The 18,555-nt window shown below is 42.4% G+C and overlaps 1 protein-coding gene across 3 annotated transcripts in view; it reads right to left on the bottom strand.

Annotated features, from left to right (window-relative positions):
* The window catches only part of clip3 (CAP-GLY domain containing linker protein 3), a 31,393-nt gene that overhangs the window by 9,515 nt on the left and 3,323 nt on the right, over positions 1-18,555 (bottom strand). For all 3 annotated transcript variants that reach the window (XR_007449359.1, XR_007449360.1, XM_049576249.1), the window contains exons 2-7: positions 8,847-9,290; positions 7,903-8,042; positions 5,226-5,319; positions 3,005-3,166; positions 2,752-2,870; positions 569-805 (exon numbers count right to left, since the gene is read on the bottom strand). Coding sequence is in view for 1 of the 3 variants with exons in the window: in XM_049576249.1 (XP_049432206.1) it covers positions 569-805; positions 2,752-2,870; positions 3,005-3,166; positions 5,226-5,319; positions 7,903-8,042; positions 8,847-9,267 (1,173 nt within the window). In the remaining 2 variants the exon portion in view is untranslated. The remainder of the gene's footprint in view (positions 1-568; positions 806-2,751; positions 2,871-3,004; positions 3,167-5,225; positions 5,320-7,902; positions 8,043-8,846; positions 9,291-18,555) is intronic.

Here is an 18,555-nt window from a genome sequence, read left to right as displayed (position 1 = left end):
AAGGGCAGAGAGGTGTGTTTTCTTTGCTTTAAGGCTTTTCGTGTAGGCCCATGACAGGGTAGGGAGGTTTGCTTTCTCTGCCTCAGGCTTTCTGCAAATGCACGTGGAAGGGCAGGGAGGTTTGCTCTCTCTGCCTTAGGCTTTCCTTGTATGCGTGTGAAAGGGCAGAGAGGTGTGCTCTCTCCACCTTAGGCTTTCTGCATAGGCCCGCCAAAAGGAAGAGAGGCCCCAGAACAGAGCCATGCCTCAAAATATAATCCTGCAATGGAAATAACGTTTAAACTTAAGACTTAAGTGGTCCTGACTGCATTATGTTTGACACGGACACTGAAAATTAGATTTTCCAAATGTAATAGAATAGTTCAACGTCTCATTTGGTTTGTAATGTGTACCGAACCGAAAGCCTTGTACTGAATGGTTTAATACGAATACGTGTATTGTTACACCCCTATCCTTAGTCAGTGTATTCAATACAGTAGGCAACCGTTAAAATGCCACATTTTGTGCATCGACACATTTTGTCCTTTCTCTGTTTAACAACATTTCTGATCCTCAGTGTGCCTCTGACCTTCATGTCGTCCAGCAGCACACGATCCCCCAGCTTCAGCCCCAGCGAGGACAGCATCAGGTTTCCTGGGATGTTGTCGTAGTTTGGCAGCGTGGCTCTTGGAAGGTTGCAGCTCAGAGGGACGGCATCCAGCAGCAGTTGCTTCAGCTCTTTCGCAACCATGGCAGCCTCCGCCTTGTCCAGACTCATGTCCATCGGGTCGGGAACCACCTCCCCCGGAACCTGGCCCTTATCGTTCTGCAGAGAAACAGACCATTCTCTGGTTAGATCAAGTAATCAAGTTTTGGCAATGTGCACAGAATCATGACCATGATAGATTATCCACAGGCCACAGGAAGAGTGTCTGGGTAAAGGTGTATATACGTGCGTGTTTGTTGTGCTCAATAATGGCTGTGCCCCTGGTTGGAAAACCAAGCGAGTCAATTACTGTTGTGTAGGCGGGATGAAGATGTTCAGGGATAAATGTTCAACTTGGACCCTATGTTCTCATGTTTTTGTGTCCATGTGACTAATTGGAACTGTACTGTTTTTGAAACTGTACTGAGTGATGCAGTCAGCAGCAGCAAAACAAGCTGCAATGTAACCACTCAGGGCATCTGTGCACCATCAGTGTGCATCCACTAAAAGTGTTTGTTTTTTCTGACAACATTATGGAAAGGATCCCTACAGAGATAGACCTTAAGTTAAAGAGTAAGATCCTTTTTGTTTAATAGGAAACATTTTCAAACCCACCAGACTCCATTTAAATAAGCAGTATTTTAAGAGTGTACTGAGGCGGCCTATTGTCCTGTCTGACTGGGTGAATTAAGAATTTATTTCAACAGTTGGGTGAGTTCGGGGCTGTTTCTGGTTACTTGGAAACTGGAAACTTACCCTTAAACAAAAAGGTTTCTCAATCACTTCTTCTGTACTAAACACATATTTTGAGTGCCAAGTGCACTACTGTAAGTGCGTTCACGCTGCATAGTATGGGAAAATGCAGTGTACTACTGACGCACTCAAAAGAGTCCAAAAGTTGAGTGTAGAATGATGGACACTTCTCACTCTCAGTGGTCGCCATCTTTGTGACGTAGCAAACTTCTCAACTTCTGACATGGTAGCCGGACAACAAGAAGCATGTTAGTTATACATGTTTTTTTTGGGACCAACACTGTTATTGAATAAAAGTTGTCAATAATGTTTGTTGGGTCTGTTATGATTTGGTGCTGCGAACAATAACTAGCTTGCTAACTTGCTATGGCGGCACATTTTAATCAGCATCAACGTTGTGGCGTAAGTTTGATTTATGTGTGGGCAGAGACAGTGGCCAAATGTTGGCGATAATACTCCACAATCCGTTTGCACTTCTCCATCTAAAAACATGGTAAAGAAGAGGAAGAGGCAGTAAAAAAAAAACAAAGTGCAAAACCGATAAGTGTAAAACGGCAGGAAACTAGTGCACCACGCAAGAAGTACGTAGTGTGCATAGTGTACTACATCAAAGTGCACTCACAGAAGTGTGCAATCTGAGACACTCTCGAACACTTTTTGAGAACATACATTGACGCTGCACAAATACCCATTAGCTTAACAATGTCTGTTTTGTCGCTGTCGTCTGCAGCATTGTTGCTTAATACTGGACCAACTTGAGAAGCTGTCGTTTCCATTAGTCACTGACTAAACAGCATGGGAAAAGGGTCCAGGTTGAAAATACTGAAGTTACCCTTTAAAGTTTGCAGTCCTTACAACTTCTACCAGAACTTGTCGGCCCTAGTGTCTCATATTTGTTTTCAGTCTGTCTCTGTGTGTGTTGCTGGGCGTGGCCTCCTGGTTCCCCCCCCAGCTTGTCTTCTGCCTCCTGATTTGGACTGCTCTGCCTTCAGCTAATCTGCCTGCTCTGCTTTGCCATTCCCTGCCCACCTCAGCCATCATTTCACTCAAGCCATCAGCTCCATGTCTTCAAACTACAATAAACTGCCTTTAACCATTCCAAGTTTCCTGGTTGTGTTTGTGTTTGGGTCCTAAGTTGAACTGTCACAACAAGAACTCATGAGAAGACTGAAGATGAGTCATAACTGACTGGTCAGAGCAAAGTAACCTCATGACCAGTGTCAAACAGAAGAATAAAGTGAAACCAAATGATGGCTCAGTGTGATTATCAAGCATAAAATAAAATAAAATAAAATAAAATAAAGAGTTTTTACCCGGACAGTGGGGTTGGCTCCGTGCTCTAGCAGACATTTGACTGCACCCAGACAGAGGTTGGAGGCAGCAATGTGGAGAGCTGTGCCATAGTGGAAATCACTGCAGGTGGAGTTCAACACTGTGGAAACAACAGAAGAAGAAGAAGAGGTCACAGATTAACCTTCACCCCTGAGCTGGAGCTCCATACATTGTGTTTGTGTGTGTGTGTGTGTGTGTGTGTGTGTGTGTGTGTGTGTGTGTGTGTGTGTGTACCTCTTGGTTTAGAGGCTTTGAGCAGGACTCGGATCAGTTCTGGGACGTCAAAGTAAGCGGCGTAGTGCAGAGCGTTCATGTTGGTCCAGCGGCTCCTCAGACTCACGTCAGCGCCCAGAGCGATTAGCTGGCTGCTGAGACGCAGTGCAGCCGCTGGGTCACCTGCGCACACAGTGAGGGTAAAGCTAAGGCTGAGCAGAAAGCAACATTCGTATCAGCGCTGCTAAGTGCACAACAGATCCTCAGATCCTCGCCCAGTATTCTGACTGAACTGATGAAACTTTTCTGAGAGTAACTTTTTAAGGAAAAAACATTTTAGCTTCACAGCTTCACAACTGTTTTCTGTTAATAATGTTAATAATTATAATAAAGTTGAGGTTTGGTCTGTTGGTTGGACAAAACAAACACTGTTTCACTGTCACTTTCAGCTCTACACTAGGTCATTGTGATGCTATTTCTCACTGTCTCAGTATTTTTACAAACCAAACAATTCATTACTGGAGAAAAAATAATCAGATTAATCCATAATGAAAACTAGAATAACCACCCTGTGGTTGTATGACTCCGCCCACCAGTCCACCCTGTGGTTGTATGACTCCGCCCACCAGTCCAGTGTCTCTGACAGTCTCCATCCATGTCAGTGAAAACATGGATGCTTCACACACAGAAGATCTATACAATCAGCACAGTTTCAAGATTAGAGTCACCAATTCAGTATCTGACCAAATGTCTGCCCTTCTGTTCCTGAGATATGACGTTAAATAATGGACAGAAAACTGTTTTATGCAGAACATTATGATGTCACCACCAAAATCTAATAATTAAAAGTGGACATTTGTCCCAAATTTGAAAAAATTCCCTTGAGGTGTTCTTGAGATATCGCATTCACAAAGATGGACGGACGGAAAACCCGAAAACACAATGCCTCGGGCCACAGCTATCTGCAGTACAGAGGAATAATTAACATTAGTTAATAGTTTAAAACGAGTTTCACCTCAACCAGTGCATTAATGCAAGAGTCATAATCAAAAGTAAAATAAAAGTTTACTAGCCTGGTGTGGCTACACATTTTAACAAATTAAGGCCTGTCTCAATTAGAGGCCTGGTCTGGTTGCCAAGCAGCTCATTTTTTTTGTAGAAGTTCCTCGATGTATAAAACAGGTTGCTGGTGATCCACCTGAGCTAATGTTCGCTAGCTGCTTAGATCTAGAATACAAATATAAATGTTTGAACTTTTGTCAAAATGGAGACGCTACACATCGTTAGCTCGGTTAGATTCTCTGCAGTTCAATGGTTCAGTTCATTTTACTAAAACCATCAGCACCAGAGACGACCGTAATTCATTTGGATTTGCCACTACGATGAAAAAACAAGTGGTGACTCCCTTCCTCTGGAGCTGTCGAAGAGATAAAACGTGTCCATTCCTTGATTTCGTTAATTATTTATACTCCTTCAGTCTGGAGGGGTCCACCAACCAAAAGAATTGAAGGGTTTTTTTAATAAAAATTAATCAGAGTTATGAATATTGCTTTAACAGGAGTGGTGTTGTGTTGGTATGCCAGGTGCCGTAATCCTTGAGTATTGTAACTCTCTCTGATGTGTTTTCTCTCTGAGCTCGATCAAATGAATGATTCATAATTGATATGTTATTTGAAGCATAACTTTTATACAAGTAATGTTCATACTGGTTCAAATAAACAATTTGATCGTATCTCCCATCTTTGCTGAGCAACAGTTTTGTGTAAAAGGAATTAAAGGCCTGTCCCAAATATAGGCCTGATGAGTTCAGTGATTTTAGAAATAGCCTGGGCTTTAACAGTCACAGGGGACAGTTTGATACTTTAAATACTTTAACTACATTTTACTGATGATGCTTACATACTTTTACTGAAGAAACATTTTCAATGCAGAACTTTACTTGTAACAGAGTATTTTTACAGAGTGGTATTAGTACTTTTACTTCAGTAAAGGATGTGAATACTTCCTCCATTACTGTTTCAGAATATAAATATAATTGACTCGACTCTACATGGTGGAATAAGTTCGATCAAGCTTTGGCTAAACAGTCGACATTCATTATTACAATCATTACCTAACTAACTGAAAGATAAAATAACACCAGGCGTTTCCTGTCACTGATTACCTTCCTACAAATGCTGCAGTGCAGCTGAAGAGTCCAGCACCAGAATGACTGATTGGATTCACATTAAATATATCTTACCGACTCCATGTGCACCAGCCTTGCAGCTGTAGTGAAGCAGCGTCATGTCGGTCAGACCGTCACGGTCGTTCACATGGCAACCGCGCTTCAGGATCTGAGACAAAAACAGAGAGAGACAGAGACAGCTCAAAGACACCATTTTGTTTGTTTGTTCAGTGAATCTTTAGTTAATCCTGTTAAAAAGATTTGGAGTGAATACTTGTTTTTGATATTTGTGTTATTACACAATATCAGGTTTTCTAATTTGAGCTCTTCATCTCTCCATCATATAATCTCACAGAATGATTACCAACCAAATTCAAATTAAAATAATGACATGAGGCTTTAAATCAACTTCATGTGGGAAGTAGTTGCACAAAATTTGACATGACAGGTCAGCAATTGTCTCGATGAGACTTCCCCTCATCATTCTGTCTGTTTCTGAGTCATGTCACTGTTTTATTCCTCCAGGCTGAGTCAGCTTCCTGCTGAGTCATGGTAGAGCCTCGATGACTTTCAGTCTCTCTCCCTCTGCACCACTTTCTCCCTGCTCTCCTTTTCTGTCTTTTCAAGTCCGTGTAGCCATTTTAACTGGGTCAGCATCACCATGATTGTGTGAGTACTTGTGTTACTGACATTGTGGGGACTCTCCGCCCACAGGGGACAGAAAGGTCTCCACCAGGAAAACCATTAGATGATAGATTCAGATTTTGTTTTTGGTTAAGAATAGAGTTTAAGTAAAAGTTAGGATATGTATCAAGGGAAGAAATATAATCTCTTAAACCATTCTTCCAGTGGTTCAAACTGGGTTGAGTCTTAAAGTATCCACATTAATCAATGAAAAACTTCCTTAGTAACAAGACAATATTAAGACAAAAGTCTGCATCCTTGTTTTCAACACAAACACAACCAAGAATAGAAACTTCTCTGAGCTAGAAATGGAAACGCAGATGTCGCCGGTCCAATTTAACCAACTCGTTCTATTTGGTGGCCTGAAACGTTTCATTTAAGGAAGTGAAAAAAAACCACAGCCTGGAAAGAAACCACCGCTGCGGTCAACAGCGTTGCAATGGGCAGTCAAACTCCAGCTGAGGTTGGAATATTTCATTTATACATCTATAATATGTACTGATGTATAGCCCACACATAATGATAATATTGCCTACAAAAGTCTGGGCTCCCCTGGTCAAAATTGTGTTTACTGTGAATAGTTAAGGAAGTAGAAGATGAAGTGATTTTCAACTTTTAAGCAAAATCAGTGTTATATTTTTACTTCGTACAATTTTAGAGTGAAACAAAAAATGAAAGCAGCATCATGCAAAAGTCTGGGCACCCCGAGCTCTCAGACAGCTTTTCCCAGGGTCTCAGACCTTAACGAGCTTGTTCGGGCTCTGGCTTGTTCACAGTCATCGTTAGCAAAGGCCAGGTGATGCTAATTTCAAAGCTTTATAAAGACTCTGACTCCTGAAAGCTTGTCCCAACAATCAGCAGCCATGGGCTCCTCTAAACAGCTGCCTAGCACTCTGAAAACTAAAAGACCTGATGAAGACTAGAAGAAGATAGCAAAGTGTTTTCAGGGAGCTGTTTCCTCAGTTGGTCATGTCAGTAAGAAATGGCAGTTAACAGGAACTGTGGAGGTCAAGCTGAAAACTCTCTGAGAGAGCTGCTCGTAGGATTGTTAGAAAGGCAAATCAAACCTCTGTTTGACTGCAAAAGACCTGCAGGAAGATTTCTCAGACTCTGGAGTGGTGGTGCACTGTTCTACTGTGCAGACACACCTGGACAAATATGAGCTTCATGGAAGAGTCATCAGAAGAAAACCTTTCCTGTGTCCTCACCACAACATTCAGCCTCACAAGTTTGCAAAGGAACATGTGAACAAGCCTGATGCTTTTTGGAAACAAGTCCTGTGGACTGATGAAGGTAAAACAGAACTTTGTGGACACAATGAGCAAAGGTATGTTTGGAGAACAAACTGTTAAACACGGGGGTGGATGGATGATGCTTTGGGCTTGTGTTGCAGCCAGTGGCACGGGGAACATTTCACAGGTAGAGGGAAGAATGGATTCAGTTAAATTCCAGACATCACAGCATCTGTAAAAAAGCTGCAGATGAAGAGAGGATGGCTTCTACAACAGGACAATGATCCTAAACACACCTCCAGATCCACAATGGACGACCTCAAGAGGAGCCAGCTGAAGGTTTGGCCACGCCCCTCACAGTCCCCCGACCTAAACATCATTAAACATCTGTGGATAAAGCTCAAAGAGCAGAGCATGAAGACGGCCCAAGAATCTCACAGAGCTAGAAGCCTTTTGCAGGAAGAATGGCTGAAAATCCTCCAAACAAGAACTGAAAGACTCTGAGCTGGATACACAAAGTGTTTAGATGATACCTGCCAAAGGGGGCGCTATGAGCACTGACCATGCAGGGTGCCCAAACTTTTGCTTCAGGTCTTTTTCAGTTTTTGTTAATTTGAAACTGTGAAAAATTGAAATTAAAAAGTAATCTTGCTTAAAATATTGAAGGAATGTTTCATATTTAACTTCATGCTTTTTAAAGATCAGTTCATCTTTTACTTAATTAATTACTCAGAGTAAGTGAAATTTGACCAGAGGTGCCCAAAGTTTTGTTTTGCACGCCACTGTATATTTCGTTTTGAAAGTAACCTGCCCAACATTGGTGTGTTTGTCCTCACCTCGTTGCCAATGATGTCGATCTTGTGCTGCACCTGGGGAACCCACTGACGCACGATGGCGAACAGCTCGGGGATGGTGGTCCGAGGGTCCATGAGGATCTCCAAACAGGCCGGGTCATTGGGGTCGAAGAAAGTGAAAGCTGCAGGCAGGTGGAGATAAGAAAAAGTTAGAGTTAAAACCACTGATATGTAAAAGAGAAACAGCAGAGTAGAAGTGGAAAGACAGACGGACGAGGAAAGAACAGAAGGAAATACAGAGAGCAGAGAACAGTTATCACTGCCGAGTCGTTTCTGTCACCCTCATCAGATCAGAAGTGACCTGTGAGCTCTGCAGTTTCTCTTCCTGCCAGCTCTGCAGTCTGAGCTCTGAGGCAGATTTCATTTCACTGAGTAACTGCAATCAACAAACTTCACTTTTCCTAACTGTCGACAGCTCAGGAAGACGCACGGCTTCACATTCAGACAGAAGCAGTGTGTCAGGCTGGAGGGGGAGGAGGGTCGCTCCGCTCTGTATTCACGGCTGGATAATGGGGATGACATGCAGAGTGTATAATGGAGTCTGCCTGATGAATACCAATGAGCCTGTCGTCCATACAGAAGTCATTACAGAGCTTCTCAAAGCTATGGATCGATTAAAGCTGTCAGTAATACACACTGTGTGCACTGTGCTCTGTGACTCAGATGCTTTCTTTACTTTCACCACTGCACGCTGCTTCCTGTGTGTGTTCTGTAGCTGTGTGAAGTCTGCTGAGGTTGTTGTTGTTGTTTTATGGGCGTTAGAGGCAGTGAGCCCACTCTGTTTACCTGTTGTCTGTTCATCCAAACATCATACAATACCTCCGACAAATCTCTGGACAGCTTTGAGCATTTTCAAAACTAGAATTAATGTGAATGTGTGAATTCAACGTGTTGTACCAGTGTGTATTTAAGGTGGTAAGACGTACTGTAGTCTTTGGGTAGCGGCGCCTGGGCGGAGGGGTGCACCATGGCTCGTCGGCGTGGCTCATGAACTGGACTCTGGTACTCAGACACTGACAGCGGCTCGGGCTCCGGCTCCGGCTCGACGTCACGTTCCCGGCCGGCTTCTGGATCCATCTCTTCCTCCCGCTCCTCCCGCTCCTCCTCCTCCTGCTCGTCGTCGTCCTCATCCTCCACCTCCGTCCTCTCCTCCCCCTCTCTTTCCTCTCCTAGCTCATATTCTTCCTCTTCATCTTCTTCCTCCTCTTCTTCTTCCTCTTCTTCCTCCTCCTCGTCCTCCTCCTCGGTCAATGCCTCTTCCTCCTCTTTCTGGACCTTCCCCTCCTCCTGCTCCTCCCGGTCGTGCCTCTCCTTCTCCTGCGCCTCCAGGTTCTCCTCTTTAGTCATGATGAGGGATGTTGCAGCTGGGCCTGTCAGAGAGGAGGAACCACACTTTAATAATGTTTCTAAGCAGCACTAAATCACTTCTATATTCTAGTGTTGGAACATTCCTGCTGCTTCCATGTTAATAAGACAGAGACAGTCAGCCATGCATGGTTTAAACACTGAGTTATAAAGTCTCTGCATTGAAATGACAGACTGTGTGCCCCTGACACAGACATGTAAAAGACTTCAACTGAAAAACTTCAACTGTTTGCTCTCCCTGCCTCATCACCATCATGGATATTACACACAATACCACGAGACACCGGGTACAGGTTGTATTTACACATTATAAACACATTCAAAATGTTTTACTTTACTGCAGGATTACTGAAGCTCAGGTGTGCAGCTGTATTGTGTTGGGAAAAAAATTAATATAGGTTAATAACTAGAATTATCACCTTGCAGTTGTATGTCTATGCACATCAGTCCAGTGTCTCTGACAGTCTTCATGCATGTCAGTGAAAACATGGATGCTTCACACACAGAAGATCTGTACAATCAGCACAGTTTCAAGATTAGAGTCACCAATTCAGTATCTGACCAAACGTCTCCCCTTCTGTTCCTGTTCTTAAAAACAGTTCCTCTTTTGCAAATTATTATGTCATAGTCAGAGCTGCAGCGATAAACTGGTTTTAAGGCACACTGTGATAAAAAGGTGACAGTTATCATACTGTGTATGGGGTGCCGTTTGTAAAGTGTCTCACACTGAAAATAACATCAACGTTTTGCCACATTTAGCTTCAAACAATGTTTAAAAAAGTGTTGTGAATTTTTTAACGTCACCTTTTACCACATTTACAGCAATATTTGTTAACTTAGAAATATATTAAATAGTTAAATCTAAATATTAAAAATCTAAATGTTAAATCTGAATCTAAATGCTAAATCTAAATCTAAATGTTAAATCTAAATCTAAATCTAAATGTTAAATCTAAATCTAAATGTTAAATCTGAATCTAAATGCTAAATCTAAATCTAAATGTTAAATCTAAATCTAAATGCTAAATCTAAATTTAAATGTTAAATCTGAATCTAAATGCTAAATCTAAATATAAATCTAAATGTTAAATCTAAATCTAAATGCTAAATCTAAATCTAAATGTTAAATCTAAATCTAAATGTTAAATCTGAATCTAAATGCTAAATCTAAATCCAAATCTAAATGTTAAATCTAAATCTAAATGCTAAATCTAAATCTAAATCTAAATGTTAAATCTAAATCTAAATCTAAATGTTAAATCTAAATCTAAATATTAAATCTAAATGCTAAATCTAAATATAAATCTAAATATTAAATCTAAATCTAAATCTAAATGTTAAATCTAAATGTTCTGGGTGAAACTAAATATTTAGCTAATATGCAAATTCACACTGCCGGTCACCGGAAGTACCAAAATAAAAGCTCGAGATGGTCAGACTGTGTTTATAGAATCAAATAACGAATTAAAACCAACTTATCGGGGGAAATGAACACTTGAACATACATTAGCGTGATGATAACTACCTAAAATAACAAGAAACATATTTGGAGAAATTTTATTTGACGTGTACTTTGAGTTGTTAGTGTCCCTTCGTAGGGATTAACAACCGTCTGCTCTTAGCCCTGTTAGTAGTGTCTGTAATGACTCATTAACTCTTAAACGGTCCGTGAAAAAAATATTTTTTCCAGCGGATGTCTTAGTTACAACATGATTGAGCTAGCAAAGCAGTGTGTTGGTATTTGTGTGTGTGGTATTTATTTAGTTTCATCAATCACGATGTCTAGAAAGCATCAGTGGCTGCAGCAGCAGCAAAGCTATCAGGACGTCATCTGTTAAAAGCCTCCCGTTGTCGGATACGACATGAAACTACTCCAGTTAGCTCAATCATGTTGTAACTAAGACATCCGCTGGAAAAAATATTTGTTTCACGGACCGTTTAGAGTTAGTGAGTCATTACAGACACCGCTTACGGGGCTAACAGCTAACGGTTAGCCCCGCTAATCTACGATAACCATGTTATTAATTTCAGAACGTGATAGTAAGGTTTGTTCAATCATTGTGTTTATAGACTTTACAAACACCAGATTAGTCTAAACGGTGATATAGTGACGTGAAAAACGTGAGATATTCATATATATATGTAGCTAAACTCCGCTGGTTTTCTACCCGGAAGTATTTGTAAACAACTCTCTGAAGGGACACTAACAACTCAAAGTACACATCAAATAAAATCTCTCCAAACACGTTTCTTGTTATTTTAGGTAGTTATTATCACGCTAATGTATGTTCAAGTGTCCATTTATATTTAGTCCAGTAATATTTAGATTTAGATTTAGATTTAGATTTAGCATTTAGATTTAGATTTAGGGGCGGCACGGTGGCGTGGTGGTTAGCACTCTCGCCTCACAGCAAGAGGGTTGCCAGTTCGATCCCGGGCGTGGGAGCCCCTCTATGTAGAGTTTGCATGTTCTCCCTGTGTCAGCGTGGGTTTCCTCCAGGTGCTCCAGCTTCCTCCCACAGTCCAAAGACATGCAGGTTAATTGGTGACTCTAAATTGTCCGTAGGTGTGAATGTGAGTGTGAATGGTTGTCTGTCTCTATGTGTCAGCCCTGTGATAGTCTGGTGACCTGTCCAGGGTGAACCCTGCCTCTCGCCCGATGTCAGCTGGGATAGGCTCCAGCCCCCCCGCGACCCTCAAGAGGATGAAGCAGTTAGAAGATGAATGCATTTAGATTTAGATTTAGATTTAGATATAATATTTAGATTTATCATTTAACATTTAGGTGCCACATTTAATATTTAGATTTAACTACTTAATATATTTCTATGTTAACAAATATTGCTGTAAATGTGGTAAAAGGTGACGTTAAAAAATTCACAATACTTTTTTAAACATTGTTTGAAGCTAAATGTGGCAAAACGTTGATGTCATTTTCAGTGTGAGACACTTTACAAACGGCACCCCATATACTGTGTACCTCTGGACGGAGAATCTCCCCTTTATTTGAGCTATTTCCAAAATGGTTTCAAGTTTCAACCAACAATAGCCCTTCCATTTTCCTTCCTTTAAAGAAGCAACAGATAGCATGTTTTCCTAAATATATCATGATGAAAATAATGTGGGTTGCACAGGGTAGTGGCCACAGTAAAATCAGACTATCAGTGTTTACATAGGTTTCTTAGTGGCTTTGCAATCTTTGCAATAAGCTTCTGCCACCGGGGGCGAAATTTTGCGGAAAAAATCTGCTTTACAGCAGGAAACGCGTCGTGTATAGCGAAACTGGTTGGTCAGCCAATCAGGGACTGGAGCTGGTCCTTATGAGGAGTTGGCCATGAGATAGTTGAGTCACGAGCACAATGGCAGACGGACAAAGTTTGGAGACAAGTGAAAAACGGCCTAGCAAAAGAAAAGGAGCTCCTCTGTGTGAGGAGGCAAAGAAGAGCAAAAAGGAGAGTGATAAAAGAAGAGGAAAAACAAGAGTAAACCTCAGTCAGGCATTCAAGAGATGGAGGGAGCTCCGTGACCAAAGAGGCTTCAAAACCCATGTCCAGCTAGCTTTCTTTCTAATGGATCAGTAAGTAACACGGCTAAATATTAGCTAGACCAGCGAGGACTGGACTGTACTGGCTGCTAGTTCATTCCTAGCTGGCCAGCATCGCAAATCGCCGCAACCAGGACCAGGGAGCGGGTAGCGAGTGTTGGTCGGCTGACATCCTGGTTGCCATTCTACGGCAGCCCTCGGACAGTGATACCCCCCTCCCTTCCTTCTGTTCTCTTCTCACGGAGGCAGCTATCCACGGACATCGCCCAGCTAAGTTACGCCCAGCTAAGTGAACACTGAACTTTGTTTCCCATTCAATTTGAGCTCCAACCGGCCGCATGGTTTCCATACGGTAGCGTTTATTCTAGAATGGGGACTGTTTACATGTGCATATTGGTATAATTCCACTGTGTCTACTGTTGTTTGTACTGGTACTGTACATATTGGTATCATTTACTGGTACTGTGCATTCTGCTATAATTATTTGCATTACTATTTGTTTTTTCTTCAGATAAATCTGATAATTGTTGCTCGGTCTCTTTACTCATTTATTTAGTAGAGTGTCCACACACCTTCTCATTCTACATATACATAGAGGTATACTGGTGGCTTTACAGCCTACATTTTATTGATTATCTCTGATCCCCACGTTCAATTTGGTTGTTGCGACAGTGCGACGCAACACCGCTGACGCTAGGTGGCACCAAGTTAAAAAAAAACAAAAAAAAACGAATCCTATCTGTTGCCTCTTTAAGTGTCATTGCAACTGATAATAATCTTTTCTGAGACAGTTATTATACCATGAAAATTCCATAGCATCGCAACCTTAGTAACAGTGAAGCTGACCTTTGACCTTTTGGGTGTAAAATGTCATCACTTCATCATATTAGACACTTGTGTTTGCTTTAAAGTTGTGACCAAAAACTTGACCTTTGACCACCAAAACCTAATCAGTTAATTGTTGAGTCCAAGTGGACCGAATTTGAAGAAATTCCCTCAAGGTGTTCTTAAGATATTGCATTCATTACAATGAGACATATTCAACCCCACGCTGGCGTCTAGCGGCCGGCGGTGTGAGGCTGTACACAAAAATAATAGGGGTGTGACTCGCTAAATCACAACTGGTTTTGTTAATTGTTGGTCTTGAACAGTGGTTTGTGGTTCAGCAGGCGTCTTGTGTAGGTGTCACGCCATCCACCATCCCCTCCACCTCCTGATGACAAAGTCAGCTCCGTCACTACGTCACTTTAGAAACGTTGATATGATACATAAACGTGCAAATGTAATGTGTCTGTGGTATGCAGAAATGTACGATGCCAACATTTTCATGTGGCGACATCAGAAGGCTTGACAGTCATCTGATCAAAAAGCAACTCAGACTCATGGGGTCTGAACCAGGTCCAGTCCCTGTAAACCACCACATGGTCCCAGTAAGAGGGTGTGGTGCCGACTGATGGTGACTGGGTGTAGGTCCTCTTGGTTTCTGTTCTGCATCAGCAGATGAAGGCTATGTTTAGCTGTGTGTGTGTGTGTGTGTGTGTGTGTGTGTGTGTGTGTGTGTGTGAGGGAGGGAGAAAATAGGGAGAAGCAGGATAATTAACCCGCTGCATTGTACTGATAATGGCAGTGGCTAAAAAGGCTAATGCTAATGCTCACTGTCCGTCATTAGCTGTTGACAGACCTGACTGGATTAAATCTACTCTCCACTTTAGCAAATGGACGAGACGCTGATCTCCATCCAGCGGCCACTCCCTCCGTTATCGAGCCTCCATCTTCTCCTCTATCACCATCACACATCCGAGGGAGGAAGGAAATTCTTGAAACATTTTCTCAACAGAAAGATTCACACGGATGTCTTAAAGAGGATAAAAAGTGTTTTAGCACGTCTTTTTCATCAACGTAAATTTAAACTGGACTTAATCTGATATTGACATTACTGACTTTTCATTTTTAAATCAACATGTCAATGGATCAACAGATGGCAACAATCTCAGCAGTCAACGTTTTATAAAAGTGTCCATTAATATGATATGATACGTGTAGGGGTACAGGGTACAGTTTCTAAATGCTGGGGAAACATTCTGTACATTTCCAACATAAAACTTTGGGGAACTCAACATTCCTGGGTTCACACTGCTGGCATGTAGACTCTCTGAAGTGACTGAAAACTCTCTGATGTGAGGTATTGTGACGAATTTAGGCCAAAGCAAGTGTAGCTTTCAAGATAGAGAGGTCAACTTGGGCTCACATTGAAGGACATTTTTTGTCCACGTTTTCCTCGTACGGAAATGTCTTCATTTCAGTCCCTCCTACAACACTGTGATTGGCTCAGCCATTTTTCCAGTCACGGAAAGAGCTGTCACTGAGCACAACATCAGACAGGTTTTAAGCCCGGTATAAATGGCTGTCCCAGATGAAGGATGACCAACGATAAAGTAACGTGGTGATATCTTTGGTTGTGGCTCTAAAACAGTGGTCCTACATCACACAGTGAGAGAGGTTCAAGGATGAACATTGTCACAGTCTCACGATCAAAGACAGCCTGGAACAGTGTCATATCTTTGGGATGACCATCTCACTGTGTGACTGCTGTTACCACCATGATCGCATAAAGAAGGACGAAGCATGGAAGGAAATAGAGGTGGAGCTACAGCTGCCAGGTGAGACACCTAGCAGTTTGCAAACACACACACACATGCCTCAGTATATAGCGCCCACAAAACTTCACAGTTGGAGGGGTAATAACTCCATCGTACATCGTAGCCTGTGATTCAGTCAGCGCTGTCATCGTACAGTCTGCAGACATCAAACCTGATGTTGTTCCCATGTTTATCAGATCCATGTCACACAGTGTAGCTGCACTAAACTTATAGGATTGCTAAAATCTCACAGTCTGTAGGAGGCGTAACTCCCTGCAGAGACTCAGAGCTCTGGAACCAGGTTAAATTCTTCCTGTATCGGCACTGGATGTTTAAATATGAACCTAACTCTTGTGAACAGCAGCGGGCGCACACTGATCAGAAACCATCACATCTGAGTCACACAGGAAGAACAGTTTCACTGCACCTAAAGGACGCCACGAGAGAGCACAGCAGCAGCATTCAGCTCGTACAAGAAGCCAGTTAAACCAGTAACATCCTCTTTATCCGCCTGCACACACACACACACACTGATCACAAGTAGGTCAAGGGAGGGGTGTGAGATGTCTCTATAGTCTGCTCAGTTTAATCCACACAAGCAGCAGCTCTGTTACTGTCACTGTTCACACAGAGGGATTCTGACTGTTAGAAAACAGTTCAATTTAAATTTGACCTCAAATTATTAACAGGTCACAGCATGTTGTTTTGTATCATCATCGTGATGTCAACTTGTGCGATAAACACATAGCTGCCATGTTGCACTTTGAATATTAAGAATAAAATTACATTTTGTCGTTGCAACATGTTCTCTCTCCGGACTCGTCAACTATCGCTGATTGTTCAGTAGACTTTTAACGTCTACATATGACACACTAGGCAGCATGGGTGTGTCTGTTGTTGACATTTTGGGACACCATGTCACTTTACACCTGTCACGTGCATTGTGAAATACACTTTTGTTTTCACAGGAAATGTGCAGTTTCTGCTCGTTAGATGCAGATGGTCTTTTTTAAATAAACCTACACCGTTGGGAAAACATCCACGTATTTACATTTATTTCCTTGTGCAACAAAAGCACATGTCGAGGTGCAGAAAAACTGGAAATACCGCCTTGTAAATGTGTGCCTCCTCGCACCAGTCAAGTTTCGCTTATAGTCCCCATCCATGTCAGTGAAAACATGGATGCTTCACACACAGAAGATCTATACAATCAGCACAGTTTCAAGATCAGAGTCACCAATTCAGTATCTGACCAAATGTCTCCCCTTCTGTTCCTGAGATATGACGCTGAGTAATGGTCAGAAAAATGTTGCCATTATGATGTCACCACCAAAATCTAATAATTTCCTAAAATGTCCAAGTGGACATTTGTTCCGAATTTGAAAAAATTCCCTTGAGGTGTTCTTGAGATATCGCATTCACAAAGATGGACGGATGGAAAACCCGAAAACATAATGCCTCGGGCCACAGCTATCTGCAGTACAGAGGAATAATTAACATTAGTTAATAGTTTACAATGACCTTCACCTCAACCAGTGCATTAATGCAAGAGTCATAATCAAATGTAAAATAAAAGTTTACTAGCCTGGTGTGGCTACACATTTTAACAAATTAAGGCCTGTCTCAATTAGAGGCCTGGTCTGGTTGCCAAGCAGCTCATTTTTTTTGTAGAAGTTCCTCGATGTATAAAACAGGTTGCTGGTGATCCAACTGAGCTAATGTTAGCTAGCTGCTTAGATCTAGAATACAAATATAAATGTTTGAACTTCTGGACCGTTTATTGGAACCATCCACCTCCCCTCCCGTCCGCTGAACAAGGACTTTCCAGCTCCTAAAATCACATTGTTTTCCAACAGCATTTCAAACTGACACCGTCTGGTGAAGTTATAAACACACACCGCCCAGCTGGGTATCACAGCACCGCTACAGGACGGCTTTTCTCATTGGTGTGTGACGTGGAAATCACTAATCAAACAGCGTTATTTGACGACTTCAGAATGAGAAGAGATTGTTCGCAGGTGCTACTTTATCTGATAAGTACCATCTCTGGCCAGTCAGACAAAGACAGGCAGGCTTAGTCACCTAGCTGATGAAATGGCGGTCAAAAAATTCATTGTGTCTCAGAGAAAAACATCAGACTGAGTTGGGAATGACGACTCGTGTCATGAGAGGCGATCGGAGCAGAGAAGAAATCAGCAGTCAAGTTGTTCATTCATTCATTCATCTTCTAACCGCTTCATCCTCTTGAGGGTCGCGGGGGGGCTGGAGCCTATCCCAGCTGACATCAGGCGAGAGGCAGGGTACACCCTGGACAGGTCGCCAGACTATCGCAGGGCTGACACATAGAGACAGACAACCATTCACGCTCACATTCACACCTACGGACAATTTAGAGTTATCAATTAACCTAGTCCCCAATCTGCATGTCTTTGGACTGTGGGAGGAAGCCGGAGTGCCCGGAGAGAACCCACGCTGACACAGGGAGAACATGCAAACTCCACACAGAAGGGCTCCCACGCCCGGGATCGAACCGGCAACCCTCTTGCTGTGAGGCGAGAGTGCTAACCACCACACCACCGTGCCGCCCCAGTCAAGTTGTCAAGCAGCAAATGTTCAGTGTTGGTTTCAGTTTGTCTGAGAATAAAAAACACTGCAGCTCCTCAAGACAGAGTAACAATGTAGTGATCACGTGACGACAACACGTGTGCTCCTCAGCTTCCCGTCCAGCATGAACGCTCTGATGAAAACTTCCTGTCGTGACGCTGAATGGTGAATTCTGTCTGTGTGTCTGTGATGAGGTTTATGTAACGCCGGCTGCAGCCTCAGCTGGTTGAGTCCTGCCTGAACACAACCGAGCGGTGATTACCATCTGAAACAGGACTCAGCCGAGGCCACGACAAAGGTTACGCAACACGGCCGTGTGAGTCAGCACGGACTCACACATGACAGCATGCACACAGACACCAGGGCTGCAGAATGAGCACAATAATTCATGTTAGAAAATTAAAGAGTAAAGTCTGAATGATGCATTGTTTCTGAGGCTGATACCAAAACTAATATTTGACTATTTAAATCTGATGATAACAT

The sequence above is a fragment of the Epinephelus fuscoguttatus genome, linkage group LG5 (assembly GCF_011397635.1).
Source record: "Epinephelus fuscoguttatus linkage group LG5, E.fuscoguttatus.final_Chr_v1".
NCBI lineage: Eukaryota > Metazoa > Chordata > Actinopteri > Perciformes > Serranidae > Epinephelus > Epinephelus fuscoguttatus.
This window is presented reverse-complemented; position numbering and strand designations above follow the sequence as displayed.